At 44.8% G+C, this 21,621-nt stretch overlaps 2 protein-coding genes across 3 annotated transcripts in view; one reads left to right on the top strand and one right to left on the bottom strand.

Moving 5' to 3' along the window:
• adat2 (adenosine deaminase tRNA specific 2) overlaps positions 1-21,621 on the top strand; it is a 60,668-nt gene that overhangs the window by 29,073 nt on the left and 9,974 nt on the right. For both annotated transcript variants that reach the window (XM_052011722.1, XM_052011721.1), the window contains exons 3-4: positions 3,204-3,354; positions 7,464-7,570. In XM_052011722.1, the coding sequence (XP_051867682.1) occupies positions 3,204-3,354; positions 7,464-7,570 (258 nt within the window). The remainder of the gene's footprint in view (positions 1-3,203; positions 3,355-7,463; positions 7,571-21,621) is intronic.
• aig1 (androgen-induced 1 (H. sapiens)) overlaps positions 3,338-21,621 on the bottom strand; it is a 266,938-nt gene continuing 248,654 nt past the window's right edge. The window contains exon 6 of the mRNA XM_052011720.1: positions 3,338-3,413. Within this exon, the coding sequence (XP_051867680.1) occupies positions 3,412-3,413 (2 nt within the window). The 3' untranslated portion in view covers positions 3,338-3,411. The remainder of the gene's footprint in view (positions 3,414-21,621) is intronic.

The following is a 21,621-nucleotide window of genomic DNA, read 5'->3' as shown; positions in this document are numbered from 1 at the left end:
AGGTAAATGGCCAGACTCTATCCTTGGTAATCCAAAAATTGCAGTGATAGGGTGAGGTTGTAAATCAATATTCAATACAGTTGAGATAATATTAAAAATGTCTTTTCAATATTTTTCCAAAAGAGGACAGGACCAAAACATATGTGTCAAAGAAGCCACATTCAATTTACATCTGTCACATACAGGATTTATATGGTGGTAAAAACGGGCTAGCTTATCTTTTGACATATGGGTCCTGTGGACTACCTTAAACTCTATCAAAGAGTGTCTGGCACACATTGAAGATGTATTAACTAAATGAAGAATTTTCTTCCAAGTCTCTGTAGGTAAAGATGTCTGGAGTTCACTTTCCCATTCGTTCTTAATTTTGTCCAGTGATTCTGGACGTATTTTCATAATTAAATCATAGATTATTGCTATCAAGCCCTTCTGATAAAGGATTAAGACCTAAAATTTTTTCCGTTATTTCAGTTCTGTAAGGTGTCAGAGGTCAGGTTGAAGGTCAGAGGCCGAGGGATCCAAGGAAGCTTGGCTGTGTGGATTAGGAATTGGCTTGCATGTAGAAAGCAGAGGGTTGTGGTGGAAGGAGTGCCCTCGGATTGGAAGGCAGTGACTAGTGGTGTCCCGCAGGGATCAGTTCTGGGACCTCTTACTTTTTGTGATATTTATAGGTGACTTAGATGAGGGGGTGGAGGGCTGGGTTAGTAAGTTTGCAGACGACACTAAGATCGGCGGTGTTGTGGATAGTGTGGAGGGCTGTCGGAGCTTACAGAGGGATATCGATAGGATGCAGAGCTGGGCTGACAAGTGGCAGATGAAGTTCAATCCGGAGAAGTGTGAGGTGGTACACTTTGGAAGGACAAACTCCAGGGCAGAGTACGGGGTAAATGGCAAGGTACTTGGCAGTGTGGAGGAGCAGAGGGATCTGGGGGTTCATATTCACAGTTCATTGAACGTTGCATCACAGGTGGAAAGAGCAGTTAAGAAGGCCAATGGGATGTTGGCTTTCATAAGTCGCGGGATTGAGTTTAAGAGCCGCGAGGTGATGATACAGCTTTACAAAACTCTACTTAGGCCACACCTAGAGTACTGTGTTCAGTTCTGGTCGCCTCATTATAGGAAGGATGTGGAGGCGTTGGAGAGGGTGCAGAGGAGATTTACCAGGATGCTGCCTGGTTTCGAGAGTATTGAATATGAGGAGAGGCTTAAGGTGCTAGGGCTTTATTCACTGGAAAGGAGGAGGATAAGAGGAGACATGATAGAGGTATATAAAATATTGAGAGGAATAGATAGAGTAGACAGTCAGCGCCTCCTTCCCAGGGCACCAATGCTCAAGACGAGAGGGCATGGCTTTAAGGTTATGGGTGGGAGGTTCAGGGGAGATGTCAGGGGGAGGTTTTTCACCCAGAGAGTGGTTGGTGCATGGAATGCACTGCCTGGGGTGGTGGTGGAGGCAGATACATTGGACAGGTTCAAGAGCTTGTTGGATAGGCATATGGAGGAGTGTGGGATGGGGGGATATGCGGGAGGAAGGGGTTAGGCAGTGTGAGGGTGGTTTGATGGACGGCACAACATGGTGGGCCGAAGGGCCTGTTTTGTGCTGTATAGTTCTATGGTGTCAGAAAAGAGGGTATAGTAGCTTTTAAAAAATGTCTAATCTGCAAATATCGAAAAAAGTGTAATCTAGACAAATTGTATTTGTTAGACAGTTGTTCAAAAGATGAAAAAGAGTTATCAATGAATAAATCACGAAAACATACTATTCCCTTCCTTTTCCATATGGAAAAAACTGAGTCAACTCTGGACGGATGAAAGAAAAAATTAGATTGAATGGGACTTGACAAGTTAAATTTATTCAATCCAAAAAGTTTACGAAATTGAAACCATATTCGTATTGTATGTTTAACAATTGGGTTAATCGTATGTTTACTTAATTTGGTAAGTGCAAAAGGGAGTGAAGCAACTTGCTCTTGTCACCAGAGTATTTAATAACTGATCCAGTTAAGTTTCTGACCAAGACTTGATGGTTCATAACTCAATGATCGCCATGCCATTGAATATCAAGGATAGATGGTTAGAATTTCTGGTTGGAGATGGTCAATACCTGGCACTTCTGTGGCATAAGGGTTATCTGCCACATCTCCCCTGCCTGTGTATTCTCTGGGTCTTGCTTCATGCAGGCATGAACTGCCTCCAATTCATCCACAGAGTACATGGAGCTAGGGCTTTACTCCTTGGAGAGAAGAGGATGAGAGGAGACATGATAGAGGTGTACATAATATTACAAGGAATAGATAGAGTGGACAGCCAGCGCCTCTTTCTCAGGGCACCAATGCTCAATACCAGAGGGCATGGCTTTAAAGTAATGGGTGGGAAGTTCCAAGGGAGATATCAGAGGAAGGTTTCTTTTTTTACCCAGAGAGTGGTTGGGGCGTGGAATGCGCTGCCTGGGGCGGTGGTGGAGGCAGGTACATTGGTCAAATTCAAGAGATTACTAGATAAGCATATCGAGGGATATGTGGGAGGAAGGGGTTAGATAATCTTAGGCGAGGTTTAAAAGTCAGCACAAACGGAAGGGCCTGTACTGTGCTGTACTGTTCTGTAATTCTATGGTACATGTGACAATAATAATCCAATTTACCAATCTAGAGCCAAGATTCAAATGCTCTATCCCAACAATGCTTGTGTCCAGTTCTACATTGGTTCCCACCTCCCAAATGTAGCAGCAACCTTTATCCACTCTCTTATATCCATTCGCCTGCTCAAAACCTCCTAATGTCCACCTTGCACAGACTCCAAACCTGTCTGTACACTGCCAGCATTCTATTCTGAGATCCAGTCTTTGCCTCTTTCTATGCATTATTCACTCCATTACAAGCAACAGAGCCTTGAGCCGTGTTGACTCATTGCCTGCCTCCTTAACCTTCAGACTCTGCCTTCACAGTACGGGTGGCTTATTAGTGAGGGAAGGGGAAGGAAGCAAGGATGGATCTGGAGACAATTCAAAGCCCTGAGAGGTGGTGGATCACTTCCAAAGTATCATTGACAGCCTCAAGTTTTAAACTTGTATTCTTAAAGGAAGCAACTTGAAAGGTTTGAGAGAAGGTTTAGAGAGAATAGCTCTGTGGAGCTTTTCAATTAAAATGGTCTTTTCTGTTTGTCCTGTATTACACCTGGTCAATGATTTCTCTCTGTCCACACAGGCTACTCGTCATGCGGAGATGGTCGCCGTTGGCCACGTCCTGGAGTGGTGTCGCCAGAAAGGCAGGAGGTGGCAGGAAGTGTTTAAAGACACAGTGCTGTATGTCACTGTGGAACCTTGTATCATGTGCGCTGCCGCCTTGCGACTGCTGAGTATCCTTTAACGGTTGAACGTTGACGCGGCGACTGACTCGGAACCAGCAGAACTTCTTCTGTAAAGAAGCATTTGTATTTTAAGTGGCATTCCCTTTCCCCACCTTTGTGGAAAAAGGCGAGCAAGAATTCTCAAAATTGGAAACCAGTAATCTATTGACATTTTGGGGAGCATCAGCAGTTTAGAATCCAGAGAAAATCACAGATTGGGAAAATTGAATCTTACTCACACAAAGTTTTCATTCTTATGTTAAGATCCCTCACTCCCTCCTGTCTCTGGCTTCCTCCACTTGGGACAACTTTCCTCATCTCTGTGACACTTTCCAGCCTCGATAACCCTCCCTATCTTTGCAACATTCTCCAGCCTCTTGACCCTTCTCCATTTCGTACTTCCCCTAGTTCACAGTCGCCCTTCTCTGCGATATCCAGTCCATACAACACTGACTTATTTGTGCTTCCAATCTGCTCAGTTATCCACTTGTCTCCACCTTTGGTGGCTGCTATTAGCCTCTAGGACATAACTGCTAGAATTCTCTCCATAAACCTCTAAGCCTCTCTCTGTTTCTTCTTCTAGGATACTTCGTAAACCCTCCACTTTGACCAAGCTTTCGGTCACCTGCCCTTACACCACCATATGGTGCTCGTCAAACAATGTCTGACTTAAGCTCCAGTAAAAAGCCTTGAGGTGTTTTGCTATTTTAAAGTGTTTTAAAAGAGTTGTTTCCATTTGTCAAGGGTGACCAAAACTAAAAGATATTCACTAATAAGGTCCAGGAGAAATGTTTGATGGTGCTTTTATGATAAATGTGCCTCATAAATTCAAGTTATTACTGACAAGGTAATGAGCTGTTACAGAAGTCTGGATTTTTCTTATTTCATTCCACAGTTTAATTATTTCCATTTAAAAGTTAGCAAGTGGATGCAAGTCTGTTAGCTCCATATTATTTCGTAGCCTAATAAACACCTCTGATCCAGCTCCTTCACTGCTGCCTCAAAGTAGTTATTTTTCAATAGACTTATTTAATTTTATTTCTTTGTTACTTTTTTTTACCAGATCCAGGGAACTTCATTGCTTTAATTACTTTCAGGAGCCACAGTGAGCGGTTAGAGATTTGCAATAAAAAGGAAAGATGATGGTAAAAATGATTGAGATAAGGACCTTAAAAAAATTAAATATATCTATAACTTTTATCCAGAACACCTTCCTGCTCTTGAGACTTCATTATGGAGTTGTTAAGTATTCTGACGCAGTGTCACTTTCCGCTGCTATTTGGAACGGAGTGGTCTATTTATAGATATAAATTGCAGCATTGTGTTGGCACTCATTTGAACCACACGACACAGCAGCCACTTGGGAAAATGATTAAGTGGGACGCAAAACTCCTCACCCATAATTGTATTGAGCAGCAATTATCCACGTTGCCACGTAGCGAGTGTAAGCTCCTGTCATTCAGAAGAATGAATGAGACCACGGCTATTGTGGGGGGTCCTTAACACAAGGGGGTTGGAGGTAAGACCAAGGAGGTCTTGCTGAACGTACAGGGCTCTGGCCTTTCTTCTTGAGTATGCGTTGTGCTGCACCACATCTCTATCATTCATTCTTTCTCAGGAGTGCAATGCTTCACAACTCCCTGCCTCTAATCACCTATTCCTCCCCCAGCCTTCAAATCCAAAATGTTATCTCACCACCGCTTTCTGTTTCACCTTTATCTCCTGTCCTACTTTGGGTGGGATTCAGTAGTACAGCATTTCCATAAAGAACTTGCGTTTCTACAGGATCATTGAGAACCACATAGAGTTAGACAGCAGGGAAACAAGTCCTTCGGCCCAACTCGTCCATGCCAACCAAGGTGTCTCTCCCTAAGCTAATCCCATTTGCCTGCATTTGGACCATATCCCTCCAAACCTTCAAGACATCTCAAGCCACTTTGCAGCCAATTAAGTATTTTTGAAGTATAACTTCTATTGCTATATGACCTTTGAACCTTCAGCATATGTCAATAAACACACTAAAAATAACCTATTCAACCTTCAATAATACTGTGGAGACACAGGAGAATGCAGGTGCTGGAATCTGGAGGAAAAAGAAAGCAAAATGCTGGAGGAACTCAGCGGGTCAGGAAGCATCTGTGGAGGGAAATGGACAGTCGACGTTTGGGGTTGAGACCCTTCATCAGGACTGAAAGTAGAAGGGAGATTAGATGAGGGTAAAGGGTGGAGCAGGAGCTAACACGTGATAGCGAAGGAGGGGCGATAGGCAGATGGAGGAGGGGAGAGTTGGAAATAGCGACGGAGGCTGGGAGCAGGAAACAAAATGCTGAATGGAGCCTCTGTCACTAGTTCTACTCTCGCCTCCTCCACCTGTCCATCACCCCCTCCTCTCCTGGATCCACCTATCATTTGCCAACTCTTGTTCCACCCCTTCCCCTCACCTCTTTATACTGGCTATCTCCTCTCTGTCTTTCAGTCCAGGTGAAGGATCAGAATCAGATTTACTATCATTAACATGTATGTTGTGAAATTTGTTATTTTGAGGCAGTGAAAAGATATAAAATTACTGTGTTACAAAAACAAATAGTGCAAAGAAAATGAAATAACGAGGTAGTGTCCATGGGTTCATGGACCGTTCAGAAATCTGATGGTGGAGGGGAGGAAGCTGTCCCTGAATCGTTGAGTGTGGGTCTTCAGGCTCCTGTACCTCCTCCCCGATGGTAGTAACAAGAAGAGGTCATGTCCCAGATGGTGACGGTCCTTAGTGATGGACGCCGCCTTCTTGAGACACCGCCTCTTGAAGATGTCCTCGATGATGGGGAGGGTTGTGCCTATGATGGAGCTGGCCGAGTCTACAACCCTCTGCAGCCTCTTGCGATCCTGTGTGTTGGAGCCTTTGTGCAAGGCTGCGATGCAGCCAGTCAGAATGCCCTCCACCATACATCTATAGAAATTTGTAAGTAGAGCCGCTGGCGTGCCTACTTCACTGGTGTGGGCTCTGGACGTGAAACGTCAACTGTCCATTTCCCTCCACAGATGCTGCCTGACCCGCTGAATTCCTCCAAACAGTTCGTTCTTTTGCTTCAATAATACTGTCCATTTTGGTAGACTTAAGTAGCAAAGCTTAGTAAATGGCGCAAATGAATTTAAGAAGACTGGCAACGTGAGGAAACGTTTTATTTTGCATGGTGAGTTGGTATAATGTGGAACACACCAAGTGATAGAAACAGTTTCAGGAACCTTCACTGGGAAATTTGGAGAATACTCCATAGAAGCATAGAACAGTACAGCACAATACAGGCCCTTCAGCCCACAATGTTGTGCCGACCTTTAAACCTCGCCTTAGACTATCTGACCCCTTCCTCCCACATATCCCTCTATTTTAAATTCCTCCATATGCTTATCTAACAATCTCTTGAATTTGACCAATGTACCTGCCTCCACCACCGCCCCAGGCAGCGCATTCCATGCCCCAACCACTCTCTGGGTAAAAAACCTTCCTCTGATATCTCCCTTGAACTTCCCACCCATTACCTTAAAGCCATGCCCTCTTGTATTGAGCATTGGTGCCCTGGGGAAGAGGTGCTGGCTGTCTACTCTATCTTAATATTTTGTATACTTCTATCATGTCTCCTCTCATCCTCCTTTCTCTCCAAAGAGTAAAGCCCTAGCTCCCTTAGTCTCTCCTCATAATGCATACTCTCTAAACCTGGCAGCATCCTGGTAAATCTCCTCTGCGCCCTTTCCAACGCTTCCACATCCTTCCTATAATGAGGCGACCAGAACTGGATACAGTACTCCAAGTACTGGAAGGGAGTAAGAATACAGGGCCGTAGGAGAGGAAGGGAGTGAGATAATTGGAAAACTATATGAAAGAATTGACACAGGCACTTGTGGTGGGTCGGCTGAGCTCTTTCTGCCTTGTGTCATTCTGGGCCAACAGCCATAATGCTTGGCATTTCCCTTTCCAGCAGCAAATTGGACAAAAGAATGCAAGGAAAGTCCAGGGGGTTGGATGGGGAGAGGAATTGGTAGGAGGTGGGATGGGTGTGGGTGGGCGGGCTCCAACCAGTTTTAGTTGGAAGAAAGGCTCTTTGTTTTCCTTCACCCTGTTGCAGACATTCCACTGGTCGTGTACGCCTGTCGGAATGAGCGCTTTGGAGGTTGTGGTTCAGTGCTGAACATTCCCGCCGATGATTTACAACACACTGGAGCCCCCTTTCAGGTAAACCAGTTGCAAGGATCTGCATATAATGGTTTTTCAATGTTTTTTTGCATTATAACAAGTTCCAGCTAGGGTCCTGGAGAGACACGAGACTGTAGATTCTGGAATCTGCAGCAAGAACCAAACTGTTGGAGGGTCAGGCACCATCCCTCACCCTCCCCTTGGCTCCATCCATCATCCCCCTCTTTTTCTCTCTCTCTCTCCTTTTCTCTTTCTCCTTATCTGTCTTCCACCTATCACCTACCGGCCGCTGTCTCCCTTCTCTATCTCCCTCCCCCACCTGGCTCCATCTGGACCTCATCTCCCTCCTCACCATCGCCTGCCAGCCCCTGCCTCACCCGTCCCTCTCATCTCTTTATACCAGCTGCCCTCCCTCCGCACTCTCAGTCCTGATGCAGGGTTTCGACCCAAACCGTCAACGATTCCTCTGCCTCCACAGATGCTGCCTGGCCCTCGATGTTCCTTCCAGCACTTTATTGTTTGCTCCTGTTCTTAAGTTCATGTCTGAAACCTATCAGTGCATTTTGAGAAGCCTTTTAACAACAGTTTTCAGCATCCACGCGGGCAATGAGAAGATGCTTGTCCGTGTTGGGGATTTACATGCACCTGGTGTTGTGGCTGAGGCGGATATAAAAACAGATTAAAAAAAAAGAGAGCTTGCAAGTCAGGAATGAGCCCCAGTCTCTCTTTCACAGGGTTAAGTTAGAAGCTGTCAACGGGCACCAATAGCCTGTCCTGGTCCAACCACGTAGACGCCATGGCTAAGAAAGCTCACCAGTGCCTCTACTTTCTCAGGAGGCCAAAGAAATTTGGCATGTCCCTGTCGACCCTTACCAATTTTTATCGATGCACCATAGAAAGCATCCTATCCAGATGAATCACGGCTTGGTATGGCAACTGCTCTGCCCAGGACTACAAGAAACTGCAGAGAGTTGTAGACACAGCTCAGCACATCACGGAAACCAACCTCCATGGAGTCTGTCTAACTTCTTGCTGCCTCAGTAAAGCAAGAACATAATCAAAAACCCCACCCACCCTGGACATTCTTTCTTCTCCCCTCTCCCATTGGGCAGAAGATACAAAAGCCTGAAAGCATGTACCACCAGGCTCAAGGTCAGCTTCTATCCCACTGTTATAAGACTATTGAATGGTCCCCTTATATGATAAGATGGACTCTTGACCTCACATTCTACCTTGTTATGATCTTGCCTGCCTGCACTGCACTTTCTCTGTAACTGTAACACTTTATTCTGCATTCTGCTATTGTTTTACATTGCACTACCTCAATGCACAGTATGCAAGACAAGTTTTTCACTGTACGTCAGTACATGTGACAGCAATAAACCAATAGCAAGCTGAAACAGAGAGGGTAGCTAAATGGCCTCCTTCTGTGCCATAATAGTCCTATGACTACCATGGAGTCATACAGCACGGAAACAGGGCCCACCGTTCACACGTGTTATACCTGTACTAATCCCATTTTTATTCTCTCATTCCCATCAACTCCACTCAGATTCTACACACTAGGGGCAATTTAAATGGACAATCAACCAGCGTGTGTTTGGGATGTGGGAGGAAACCGAAGCACCCGGGGGAAAGCCATATGGAGAAAGTGCAAACTCCACACAGACAGCACCGGAGGTTAGGTTCGAAACTGGATTGCTGGAACTGTGAGGCAGCAGCTCAACTACCTGCCTCACTGTACTGACAGAGAACCTAAAGGGGCAAGGCAATTGTCTGCATACTGTTTACCCCTCCTTGGACTCTGCCGTTGCCTCTCGCTGCCTTGGCGAAGCAGCCGGCATAATCAAAGACCCCACCCACCCGGGTCATTCTCTCTTCTCTCTTCTCCCATCAGGTAGAAGATAGAGCCTGAGGGCGCATACCACCAGACTGAAGGACAGCTTCTACCCCACTGTGATAAGACTATTGAATGGTTCCCTTATACAATAAGATGGACTCTGACCTCACGATCTACCTTGTTGTGACCCTGCACCTTATTGCACTGCACTTTCTTTGTAGCTGTGACTCTTTACTCTGTACTGTTATTGTTTTTACCTGTACTACCTCAATGCACTCTGTACTAATCCAATGTAACTGCACTGTGTAATGAATTGATCTGTACGATCAGTATGCAAGACAGGTTTTTCACTGTACCTCAGTACAAGTGACAATAATAAACCAATACCAATATGTGAGTTTCACACAAGTAAGGCATTTGATTGCACCCTGGTGTTTCTGACAACAAATTAATTTAATCTACACTGTAAATTACCCTAATCTGTAGATGAGTGGTAGAATCTAGTGGGGGTTTGTGGTGAGGAAGGTTGTGTGTGGATGGAGAGAAGTTGCTGTGGACATGGGGAGCTTAAAGTAGGATTAGTTTAAATGGATGGTTAGTAGTTAGCACCGACATGGAGGGCCAGAGGGCCTGTTTCTGCGCCCTATAACTCTGACATTTTCCATAACTGCATGGGTTTTTACTATATATGTTGGTTTCATTGTCACCATCACTGAAACTAGCATTTTATTCCAGGTTTAGTTGATCAAATGAATTTAAATTCCCCAGTTGCCAAGACGGGATTTGAATGCAGGTCTCTGAGTTGTTAATTCCGGCCTCATGTTACTTGTACAGTAATGTAAACACTGTGTTAACACAGCACTAGTTGCTGTGATCATAATAAATATGTTACACCTCTTAATCTTAGCCAAAACACTGAGAAGTAATACAAAAGCAGGATGCTGTAGCTGATACAAAATTCTATGGATTCTGGAATGGTTCCCGTGAATGTGGATAGCACTGTGTTGTAGCTGGTAGAGTCACTGCCTCACAGCGCCAGAGACCCAGGTTTGATCCTGACTTCTGGCGCTGTCTGTGCGGGGTCTGCACCTTCTCCCTATGACTGCATGGGTTTTCCCCCTTCCTCCTGCATCCCAAAGACATGCAGGGTGGTAGATGAATCCACTGTAAATTGTCCCTAGGGTGTAGGTGAGTGCTGGAATCCAGAGGGTTTGATGAGAATGTGGGAAGAATAAAAAATGGGATTAATACAGGATTAGTGCAAATGGGTGGTTGATGGTTGGTGTGGACTCCGTGGGTCTAAGGCCCTATTTATGTGCTGTATCTCTCTAAGGCCCTATTTATGTGCTGTATCTCTCACTCCGTGGGTCTAAGGCCCTGTTTATGTGCTGTATCTCTCAACGACTGTGACTAAACTCAGCACTGGGTGCCTTAGCATCCACTGGCCTCCAACTGTTCAACGGGGTCCCTCTAGCAAATTCTTAAGGCAGTGTGAGATGGCCGATGGAATTGACCTTTTGACTGTCAAGAGCTCTATAAAAAAGATATAAACACCCAGCAATGATATTAGGGTGGAATTGTAGGACATTCCCTAACAATAATGCATGAACAAAATCACCACGATGTTAGGCTTGGTGGTAATTGGTTTATTATTGTCACATGTACCGAGATACAGTGAGAAAATTTGTTTTGCATGCCATCTACACAGGTCATTCCAAACATAAGTACATCAAGGTAGTACAAAGGGAAGACAATAACAGAATGCAGAATATAGTGTTACAGATACAGAGAAGGTGCAGTGCAGGCAGACAATAAGGTGCAAGGGCCATGACGAGGTAGATTGAGAGATCAAGAATTCATCTTTACCGTTCAAGAGTCTTACAACAGTGGGATAGAAGCTGTCCTTGAGCCTGGTGGTACATGTTTTCAAGCTTTTGTATCTTCTGCCTGATGGAAGGAGGGAGAGGAGAGAATGAACGTGATTGGAGGGGTCTTTGGTCATGTTGGCAGGGGAGGAATCTCGAAGTGATGACATTTTCTTGATGGCATTGCCTTACTCCTTTGCAGTGATAGAACTCACAGGAAAGGGGATGCTGTCTATGAGCACCATGGTGCAGTTAGCATGGCCACTGCCTCACGGGTTGGGTGATCCGGGTTCAATCCTGACTTCGGGTGCTTTCTGTATTGAGTGATGCAGTTTCCTTCCATATCCCAAAAACGTGAAGGTTGGTAGGTGAATCGATAAGATAAGATTTCTTTATTAGTCACATGTACATCGAAACACACGGTGAAATGCATCTTATGCGTAGAGTGTTCTGGGGGGCAGCCCGCAAGTGTCGCCACGCTTCCGGCACCAACATAGCAGGCCCACAACTTCCTAACCCGTACGTCTTTTTCCTATAAATTGCTCCTAGTGTGTAGGTGGTGGTAGAATCTGTGTAGATTTGGTAGGAATGTGAGGAATAAAATGGGAAATAGGATTGGTATAAATGGTTGGCGCAGATTTGGTGGGCTGAGGGGCCTGTTTCTGTGCCTTATGATTCTGTGATTCTATGAATCTATGATCATGGCCAATTACTGCACTGCATGCATAGATAGTGTGTACTGCTGCCATTCGTGTATGTTGGCAGGACAGAGTGGATATTGAATCCAGTGAAAAGAACATCAACCTAGCAGACTGCTGTCTTGTGAATATTAAAAGCTATCCTCGGCTGAAGAGTTGCTAGAGGAGATGCAGTCATCTTGTCAGCCAGACAACGACTGGAGAAGACTACAGAACGCTGCCGTAAAATGGAATCTCATTGACCATTACATGAAACACAGAAAGTTACAAGTAATCAGGAAAACAACTGAAAAGTTGGCCTTTATTGCAAAGGGGAGCAGAGTATAAAAGTAGGAAACTCTTGGCATAATTATACGGGACGTCGGTGAGGCCACACCTGGAGTGCTGTGTACAGACTTGGTGCCATTGTTTAAGGAGGATATATTTCCCTTGGAGGTAATTCGGAGAACTTTCATGGTCAATTTCTAGGATTGCCATAATGGAGGTTGAGTAGGTTGAGCCTTTACTCTCTGGAGTTTGGGTGATCATCTTGCAATGTGAGGTTCTGGAAGATGCTGAGAGAAGGTTTTCCCGAGTGGTGAATCTGGAAATAGGGGTCACTGTTTTAGAATAGTGGATTCCGCATTTAATATGGAGATGTGGAAATTCTTTTCTGATGATCATGATTCAGGAAGTCTGTCTCTAGAGAGCTACAGAGGCCGAATAATTGAATATATTCAAGGGCAAGAAAGGCAAAGGGTCTGGGGAACAGATAGGAGAGTGGAGTTAGGCCAAGATCAGGTCAGCCAAGGCCTTATTGAAAGGCAGAGCAGACTCCCATTTCCTATCTTCAGGAAAGTAAAACAGTTCCAAGAGCTGATGGGAGAACGATAGTGGCTGGAAGACTGTAGCCTGTATGGCCCAATACAGGCCTTTAAAATTATTAAAGGGTTTGATGGATGGATAGGAAAGGTTTAGAGGGATATGGGCCAAACACAGGGAAATGGGACCAGCTCAAGTAGACAACTTGGTCGGCATGGAAGAGTTGGGCCGAAGGGCCTGTTTCTGTGCTGAACTCTATGAAACGATGCATTGAGTGTAGACCACCAATATAAGATAATCTCTGTTACGGGTTGCCACACAGTAGTGATTATGTTACTGGACTTGTAACCAGAGGTTTGGATCTGAAGACATGAATTCAAGTCCAACCATGACAGAAAGTACGTAAATAAATAAAGCTAGGAGAAAAAGTAATGATGACCATAAAACAATTATTTTGTTGTAAAATGCCATCTGATGTTCTACATGGAAGGAAAGCTAATGTTAACCCTCCCAGATCTGACCTTCGTGCTGATGAACCCTCCAACACTACCAGTCCTTTGTCTTGAGCAATATCCACTTGAGAAAATGGTAAAATGTGTATTGTGGAGGCAAATAGCATTTAAAGGAAAGTGGATAGGTTCATGGGAAAGTAGAGTAAGGTGGGGGTAGGGGAGTGGGTATGGTAAATTGGTTTATTATTGTTACATGTACCAAGGTACAGTGAAAAAACATGACTTGCATACCGTCCATACAGATCTATTCATTATAACAGTGCACTGAGGTAGTACAGGGTAAAACAATAACAGAATGCAGAATAAAGCTTTACAGTTACAGAGAAAGTGCAGTGCAGGCAGACAATAAGGTGCAAGGTCATAACGAGGTAGATTGTGAGGTCAAGAGTCTAATTTATCGTACTAGGGAACCATTCCAATAGTTTTATAACAGTGGGATAGAAGCTGTCCTTGAGCCTGGTGGTATGTGCTTTGAGGTTTTTGTATCTTCTGCCCGATGAGGGGTGGGGTGGGGGAGGGGGAGAGAGAATGTCTGGGGTGGGTGGGGTCTTTGATTATGATTAGAAAGATGGAGGATGAGATTTTTTGTTTATTTATCTTGCAACAATGTCTCGGGAATTAACCCGGAACTCCAGAACATTTGAGGAGGGTCGGTGACCTCCCTAGGTTGGGGTGGGATCGGCTAGATTCAGGGATAAAGAGCTGGATCCAAACTACAGGTGACCAGTGCTCGAGTGCTTGGTGTTTAGTTTGAAGAAGACTGACAGAACAATACAGGAATCGGTGCAGGGTCAGTGACTTGCTGGAGAGAAACTTTCCAATGGAAGCAGCCCTGCAGTCTGCCCAGTGCGGCTCTGTGTGGCCGGATGTTTGTCGACTGGTCCACCCTGCCTTGTAGTGTACCTTCTCGTGCCTCGTGCCAGCAGGTCGATGATCAATATAGAACATAGAACCATACAGCACAATACAGGCCCTTCGGCCCACAATGTTGTGCCAACCTTTTAACCTCACCTAAGACTATCTAACCCCATCCTCCCACATATCCCTCTATTTTAAATTCCTCCATATGCTTATCTAGTAATCTCTTGAATTTGACCAATGTACCTGCCTCCACCACCGCCACAGGCAGTGCATTCCATGCCCCAACCACTCTCTGGGTAAAAACAGGGAGCTGGAAGTGACGCAGATCCATCATTACCTGTACCTCACCCTGCCATCAGCACTCATTCCACTGCATTGACCTGCTTTATACTGCGAACCAATTTAATTAATCTTGCGTTGACAACTTTGGTGACCCTTGGGAAAGATTATTTCTCGCATCTCATGTTGCCTTGAGCAGCAAACGTGCCAGAAGAGAGATACTTAGTTCCATACATTTGCTTCATAACTTACTTTTAAATAACATGAACTTATTGAATGCATAGTCAAAAATTGTCTGGGTAAAGCTGTGTTACTCCAGCTGGAGATTGTATTAGTATTTCTGTGTTAAGGAAAGCAAGTCCATCACAATCTCTGGAGCATAGGCAGCCAAGAGGAGATATGATCGAGGTGAATGAAATTTGAAGAGGCTAAGGCAGGATGAATAAGGATTTATTTCCCTTAACAAAGGTGCTTAAATCTAAAGTTATCAGTGGAAAGATAGAGAAGTTACAATTAATTACTTATGATGACATTTGGCACACTAGCCTTCATAAATCAAGGCATTGATTATAGGAGGCAGCACATTAATGTTGTAGTTGTACAAGAAATTGGTGAAGCTGCACCTAGAGTACTGTGTACAGTTTTGGTTACCCTGTTATAGGAAAGAGGTCATTAAGCTGGAAAGAGTGCAGGGAAGGAGAATGTTGCCAGGACTCAAGGGCGGGAGTTGCAGGGAGAGGTTGCTAGGACCTTATTACATGGAATGTAGGAGATTAAGAGGTGATTTTATAGAGGTGTATAAAATCATGAGGAGCAGAGATAAGGTGAATGGTCACAGTCTTTTTCCCAGGGTTGGGGAATCAAGAACTGGAGGACATAGGTTTAAGGTGAGAGGGGAAAAATTTAATAGGAACTTGAGGGGCAAATTTTTCTTTACACAAAGGGTGGTATGTATGTGGAATGAGCTGCCAAAGGAAGTGGTTGAGGCAGGTACAATAGCAACTTTTAAAAGACACTTGGACAGGTACATGGATAGGAAAGGTTTGGAGGATATGGGCCAAATGTTGGCAAATGGGACGAGCTTAGGTGGGTTTTTTGGTTGGCATGGACCATTTGGACCTAAGGGCTTGTTTCTGTGCTGTATTACTACATGACTCTTTGATATAGGAGAAGGCAATTCAACCCCCGACAGAGGAAGGGGATCAGAGTACTTATTTCAGTGGAGAGTACAGTTACCTGGAGGAGAAAAAGTCCAGCAGGCTGAACAAGTGTGTGGGTGAACATCAAGTGAATTCACAGTTAAATTGCATCTATTTTAATGCAAGGAGTGTAACAAGTTGATGTACTCAAAGTTTCAGTTAACATGAGGGTCTACAATATTGTTGTCATCACTGAGAGATGGTTGAAGGACAGGCAGGACTGGCAACTCAATATCCCAGGGTATGGAATTTTCAGGCAAGACAGAGGGGAAGTAAAAGCGGGGGAGGTATTGCACTGTTATTCAAAGATTGAGGGAGGATATTCCAAGAAGGCTCCTCAAATGAGACCATATGGGTAGAGATTAGAAACAAAAAGTGTTGTCACTTTGCTGGGAGTGTATTACAGACCTCCTAACAGTCAACAGGATATAGAGGAACAGATGTGTACTATTATATCAGAGAGATGTAATAAAAATAAGGTTGTACGTCTAGGGGATTGTAATTCCCAAATATTAACTGGGGTTGCCTTAGCGTTAAAGGCTCAGAGAGTGGAGTTTTTGGGGTATGTCCAGGAGAGCTTTATGACACAGTGTGTAGATAGACCAATGAGAGAAGGAACATTACTGGACCTTATCTTGGGGAATGTGGCTGGTCAAATGGAGAGAGTATCATTAGGGGAGCATTTTGGAAATAGTGATCATTACTCAGTATGTTTTAAAGTGGTTATGAAACAGGGTAGGGACGGACCAATAATTAAGGTCTTACATTGGTGGGGGGGAAGTCCAACTTCACCAACAGATGGAAGGATCTGGCAAAGGGAGATTGGGAGCATCTACTTGCAGGTGAATCTATATCAACACTGTGGGAAGCATTCAAAAGGAGAAATAACGACGGTCAAGGCCAACATGGTCCTGGAAGAGTAACAGTCAGGAGGAACAAGTTTAGGGAACCCTGGATGTTGAGTGATTATTGGGGGTTGGCTAAAGAGAAAAAAAGCCCATGACAGATATAGGGAACTAATGATGGGGAAAGCCTGTCATGAGTATAAACAGCATAGGGAGGTATTTATAAAGGAAATTAGGAATGCTGTGAGGGGCTCACGAGAAATCACAGACAGACAGGATTAAGGTAAATCTGAAGGCATTCTCTAAGTATATTAAGGGCAAAAGAATAACAATGGAAAAAGTCGGGCCCTTTCGTGACAACGGGGGCAATCGGTGTATGGAGCCGGAAGGTACAGGTAAGGTCCTAGATGAACACCTTTCGTCGGTATTCACAGGCTTTGTAGTTGGAGAATTCAGTGAAGAGGCAGGTGTAAATCTAGTGCAGGTCTCCAGAAATAAAGAGGAGATGCTCAATGCCTTGGCAGGCTTAAAGGTGGATAAATCTCCAGGGTCGGATGGGATTTATCCCAGGCTGCTGTGGGAGGCAAGGGAAGAGATTGCTGGGACTCTGTCTGAGATTTTTAAATCTTCACTTGACACAAGTGAGGTACCAGATGACTGGAGGACGGAAAACGTGGTTCCCCTTTTCATGAAAGTCAGCAGAGAAAAGCCTGGTAACTATAGACAGTAGTATAGTGGTTAGCATAACGCTTTACAGTGCCAGCGACCCGGCCGCTGTCTGTGAGGAGTTTGTACGTTCTCCCCGTGTCTGCGTGTGTTTCCTCCGGGTGCTCCGGTTTCCTCCCACATTCCAAAGACGTACGGGTTAGGAAGTTGTGGGCATGTTATGTTGATGCCAGAAGTGTGGTGAAACTTGTGGGCTGCCCCCAGAACACTCTACACAAAGATACATTTCATCGTGTGTTTCGATGTACATGTGATTAATAAAGATATCTTACCTAACATCAGTGGTAAAGAAGATACTGGAGAGAATTCTGAGAGGATTAATGATCACTTAGAAAGGCAGGGATTGATCAGTGACATGGCTTTGTCAAGGGCAGATCCTTGTGTGACCAATTCGATTGAATTTTTTAAAAGGTAACAAAGTGTATCAATGAGGGCAGGGTAGTAGATGTGATTCACATGGACCCAAATGGGAGACTGCTTCAAAGTGTTAGGGCCCATGGGAGCCAGGGCAAATTGCTTGGCAATAGGAGACCGGTGGTGATGGTAGAGGGTTGTTTTTGCGATTGGGTGTCTCTGACTGGTGTGGAGGGTGGTCTCAGCTTGCAGAGACACATCGATGTGTTGGTGAAATGGGCTGAAAAATGGTAGATGGAGTTTAATCCAGACAAATGTGAGGTGATGCATTTTGAGAGCACTAATGAGGCTAGGACACACCATGAATGGTAGGGTCTTAGTATTGAGGAACCTAGTTGCACAAATCCCCTGATCCTTGAAGGTGGCAAAACAGATAGATTACATGGTTAAATTGATTCACATGTACCTAGATACAATGAAAAGCTTCGTTTTGCATGCCATCCATACAGATCATTTCATTATAACAGTGAATTGAAGTAGTATTGGTATTGGTTTGTTATTGTTACTTGTACTGAGATACAGTGAAACACTTGTCATGCATACCATTCGTACTACAAGGGAAAACAATACAGAATGTAGAATAAAGTGTCACAGCTACAGAGAAAGTGCAGTGCAGGCAGACAGTAAGGTGCAAGGTCATAATGAGGTAGATTGTGAGGTCAAAAGTCCCTCTTATCGTACTAGGGAACCATTCAATAGCCTTATAACAGCAGGATAGAAGCTGTCCTTGAACCTGTTATAATCTACCTTGTTATGACCTTGCACCTTATTGTCTGCCTGCACTGCATTTTTTCTGTAGCTGTTACACTTTATTCTGCATTCTGTTATTGTTTTCCCTTGTACTACCTCAATGCACTGTGTAATGAATTGATCTGTATGAACAGTATGCAGGACAAGTTTTTCACTGTACCTCAGTACATGTGACAGTAATAAATCAATTCCAATTCTCTTATACCCTCAGTGCACCATAATGTAACAGATTGCAAGCCAAGAGCTGGAAAGTGGAGCAATAAATAATCCACTGGAGGAACCAGCAGTTCGAGTGGCATCTGTGGGGGGTGGAGGCGCGAGGAATCATCGATGTTTTGGGTTGAAACCTTGCACGCGTCCTGATGCGGGGTTTCGACCTGAAACGTCAACAATTCCTTTCCTCCAAATTCCTTTCTTGTTCTACCCACTGAGTTCCTCTAGCAGATTGTTGCTCCAGATTCCAGCATCGCAGTCTCTTGTGTTCCCTGTGGAAAGTGGGATTTAGCTGGATTACTCCTTGGAGTCAGAATGGACACCGTGGCCCAGAATGCATTCCTGAGCCATAAAGTTCTGGAATTATTTTGTCAAATGTACTTGATGGAATTTATCTTTGCTCATGTTTCTACCTCGATTTCAGTGAGGCGTTGCCACAAATGGGCTCAGGGGAAATATTTACAAATAGTTTTTCACTGGAGTGCCTCTACCTTGGACTAGTTGGTTGGACAATCATCACCACCCTAGGCTAGCCCAGCACAGACCCAGCACAAATCAAAGGCAGAAACCACGTACATGTCCCAATGAGTTATTGAACTGTGTGAATTCATAACTAACACTGAAAGGTTAAGCAAACTTTTAAGCTATGTCTACCTATCTGACTCAACTGCTACCTTTTTAAAAAAAATAGGAACAGGGGCAAATCATGGGGCTTCTTGAATTTCTGCACTGTTTGGTCAGATTATAGAGAAATACAGCCATTTGGCCCACCGAATCATGGTTGATACTCCATCAGAACTCCACTTTCATGCCCAATCTCTATAACCCCCGATTCCCTTAATATTCAAAAATCTATCCATCCCACACTTGATCACTCTGCACTCACAGCCTTCTGGGATAGAGAATTGCAAAGATTTGCATCCCTCGGAATGAATGTCTTTCTCCTAGTCCCAGTTGAATCCATAGTTCAGTGAAGTTTGTTCAGCATAGGAGGCTGAGGGGTGACCTTATAGACCTTCGTAAACTGGTGGTGGTTGTAGATAAGGTGAATGGTCTTTTTCCCAGGGTAGGGGAGTCTGAAGCTAGAGGACAGAGATTTAAGTGGGGAAGGATTTAAAAGGGACGAGGGGCAACATTTTCATGCAGAGGGTGGTGGGCTTATGGAACAAGCTGCTGGAGGAACTCAGCCGGTCTAGCGGCATCTGATGGAGGTACGAAATTGTCGACGTTTTGGGTCAAAACCCCTGCATCAGGACTGAGAGGGGCTGGGTATAGTTACAATTAAAGACATTTTGACGGGTACAAGGTTTAGAGCAATATGGGCCAAATGCAGGCAAATGGGACCAGCTCAGACACCTTGGTTGGCATGGATGAGTTGGGCCGAAGGCTCTGTTTTCGTGCTGTACAATTCTGACTCATTGGGTTACTTTCGTCAGCTGTGCCAGTAAAACCACAACAACCTCACTAGTAAAACAACTAGCATGTGCAGTGCAGACGTATGCATAGTGTGTAACACGATGGCTGTGAATGGTGGTTTATACCTGTGCAGAGTTAGGTTGAGACTTGGGCAATCAAAAATGACTGCAACACACTAGACTCATCATTAGTGCTGGCAACTCGCCGTGTACAGTGGAGAGCTGCACATCAACTGTTCTCAACGTGTCTCAACACACAATCTGCTGGAGGAACTCAGCTGGTCGACCAGCATCTGTGGGAGGAAAAGAATTGCCAACGTTTCAGGTCGAAACCAAACATCAACAATTCCTCCCCCACCCCCCCAGATGCTGCTCGACCCGCTGAGTTCCTCCAGCAGATTGTGTGTTGCTCCAGATTCCAGCATCCGCAGTCTCTTGGGTCTCCGTTTGCAACGTGTCGGAGTGTTCCAAGTGCACATTTCCTCCATTCCCGTTATCGTTCAATCTTCTCTCCATATCCCATTTAAAGATCAAATGGATCAGGATGTACTTGGATTCGCTGTGGGCCTGGCTCCAGTAGCATGTATTTCTTTATCAGAGTGCATGAACAGTTTTATCCCACTTCCCTGGGAGGGATTTGGTTATCGAGGAGCCTCGGGGGTATTTCAGTACCTACATCATGTGTTCTCAGAACCCCTGTCTGTATTGAGGAAATTAACCTTCAACTCCACTGCCTGGGCTCTGTGCCAGGAGATGAAATTACAATGTTGGAACTGACATTCAGATCACATATGGAGATGTAGTTTGTTTTGTGTACAGGGCTGTAATACCCAACGTCAGCACTTGGTGTAGTTATTGTATTCCTGGAGCTGTTCAAAGCAGCTCCTGGGCTGTTTTTACTGGTGTTTCTTCTAGTGGGGATGAGCTGCTTCCTGCCTTGCCCTCTTCAGCTGGGAGCATGGAAAATCCTGCTTAGCTGATTGTTATCTGGCTGCCAATGTTGTCATAAGGGTCCAGCCATCCAAAGCGCACACCAGCACTCGCAGTTGGCCGAAGGCCCATCTTCACTCTCTGATTAATTGACTGCAAACTAACAGCCATATGAAAGCAACCTAATGACTCTGAATCACGGCCTCTGCAGTGTGCTCGACCCCACCGCTGTCATATCCTCCGGGCACCACAGGTCGGGGGGAAAAATCACCCCACAAATCCTTTAACTTCCTGACAAGGTCAGATACTGGATTAGTAATCGAGTTTTCTTGGCAAAGTTGAGATGCTTCACGTGAAGTGTTGACTGGTGTTTGTGTCCCAGTTGTTTTAATGGGAAGCTGTCTTGCCTTCAAGTCATTAGGTGGTGGGTTTACCTTCTACAGCAGTGCAGAAAATCTGGCCTGTCCTCATCGTGCAGCACTGTCGAAGGCAGTGTCTTTCAGACAAGGCATTTAAGCACTGTCCCATACCCCACCCAGGTCTATATAATAGAAATAGAAGAATACAGCACAGGAACAGGCCTTTCGGCCCACAATGTTGTGCTGAACTAATTAAGCTAATGACACCTAATCCCTTCTGCCTGCACATGCTCCATATCCCTCCATACTCTGCACATTCATGTGCCTGTCTAAGAGCCTTTTAAATGCCTTTGTTGTATCTGCCTCCACCACCACCCCTGGCA

Source organism: Pristis pectinata, chromosome 3, assembly GCF_009764475.1.
Source record: "Pristis pectinata isolate sPriPec2 chromosome 3, sPriPec2.1.pri, whole genome shotgun sequence".
Classification (NCBI taxonomy): domain Eukaryota; kingdom Metazoa; phylum Chordata; class Chondrichthyes; order Rhinopristiformes; family Pristidae; genus Pristis; species Pristis pectinata.
This window is presented reverse-complemented; position numbering and strand designations above follow the sequence as displayed.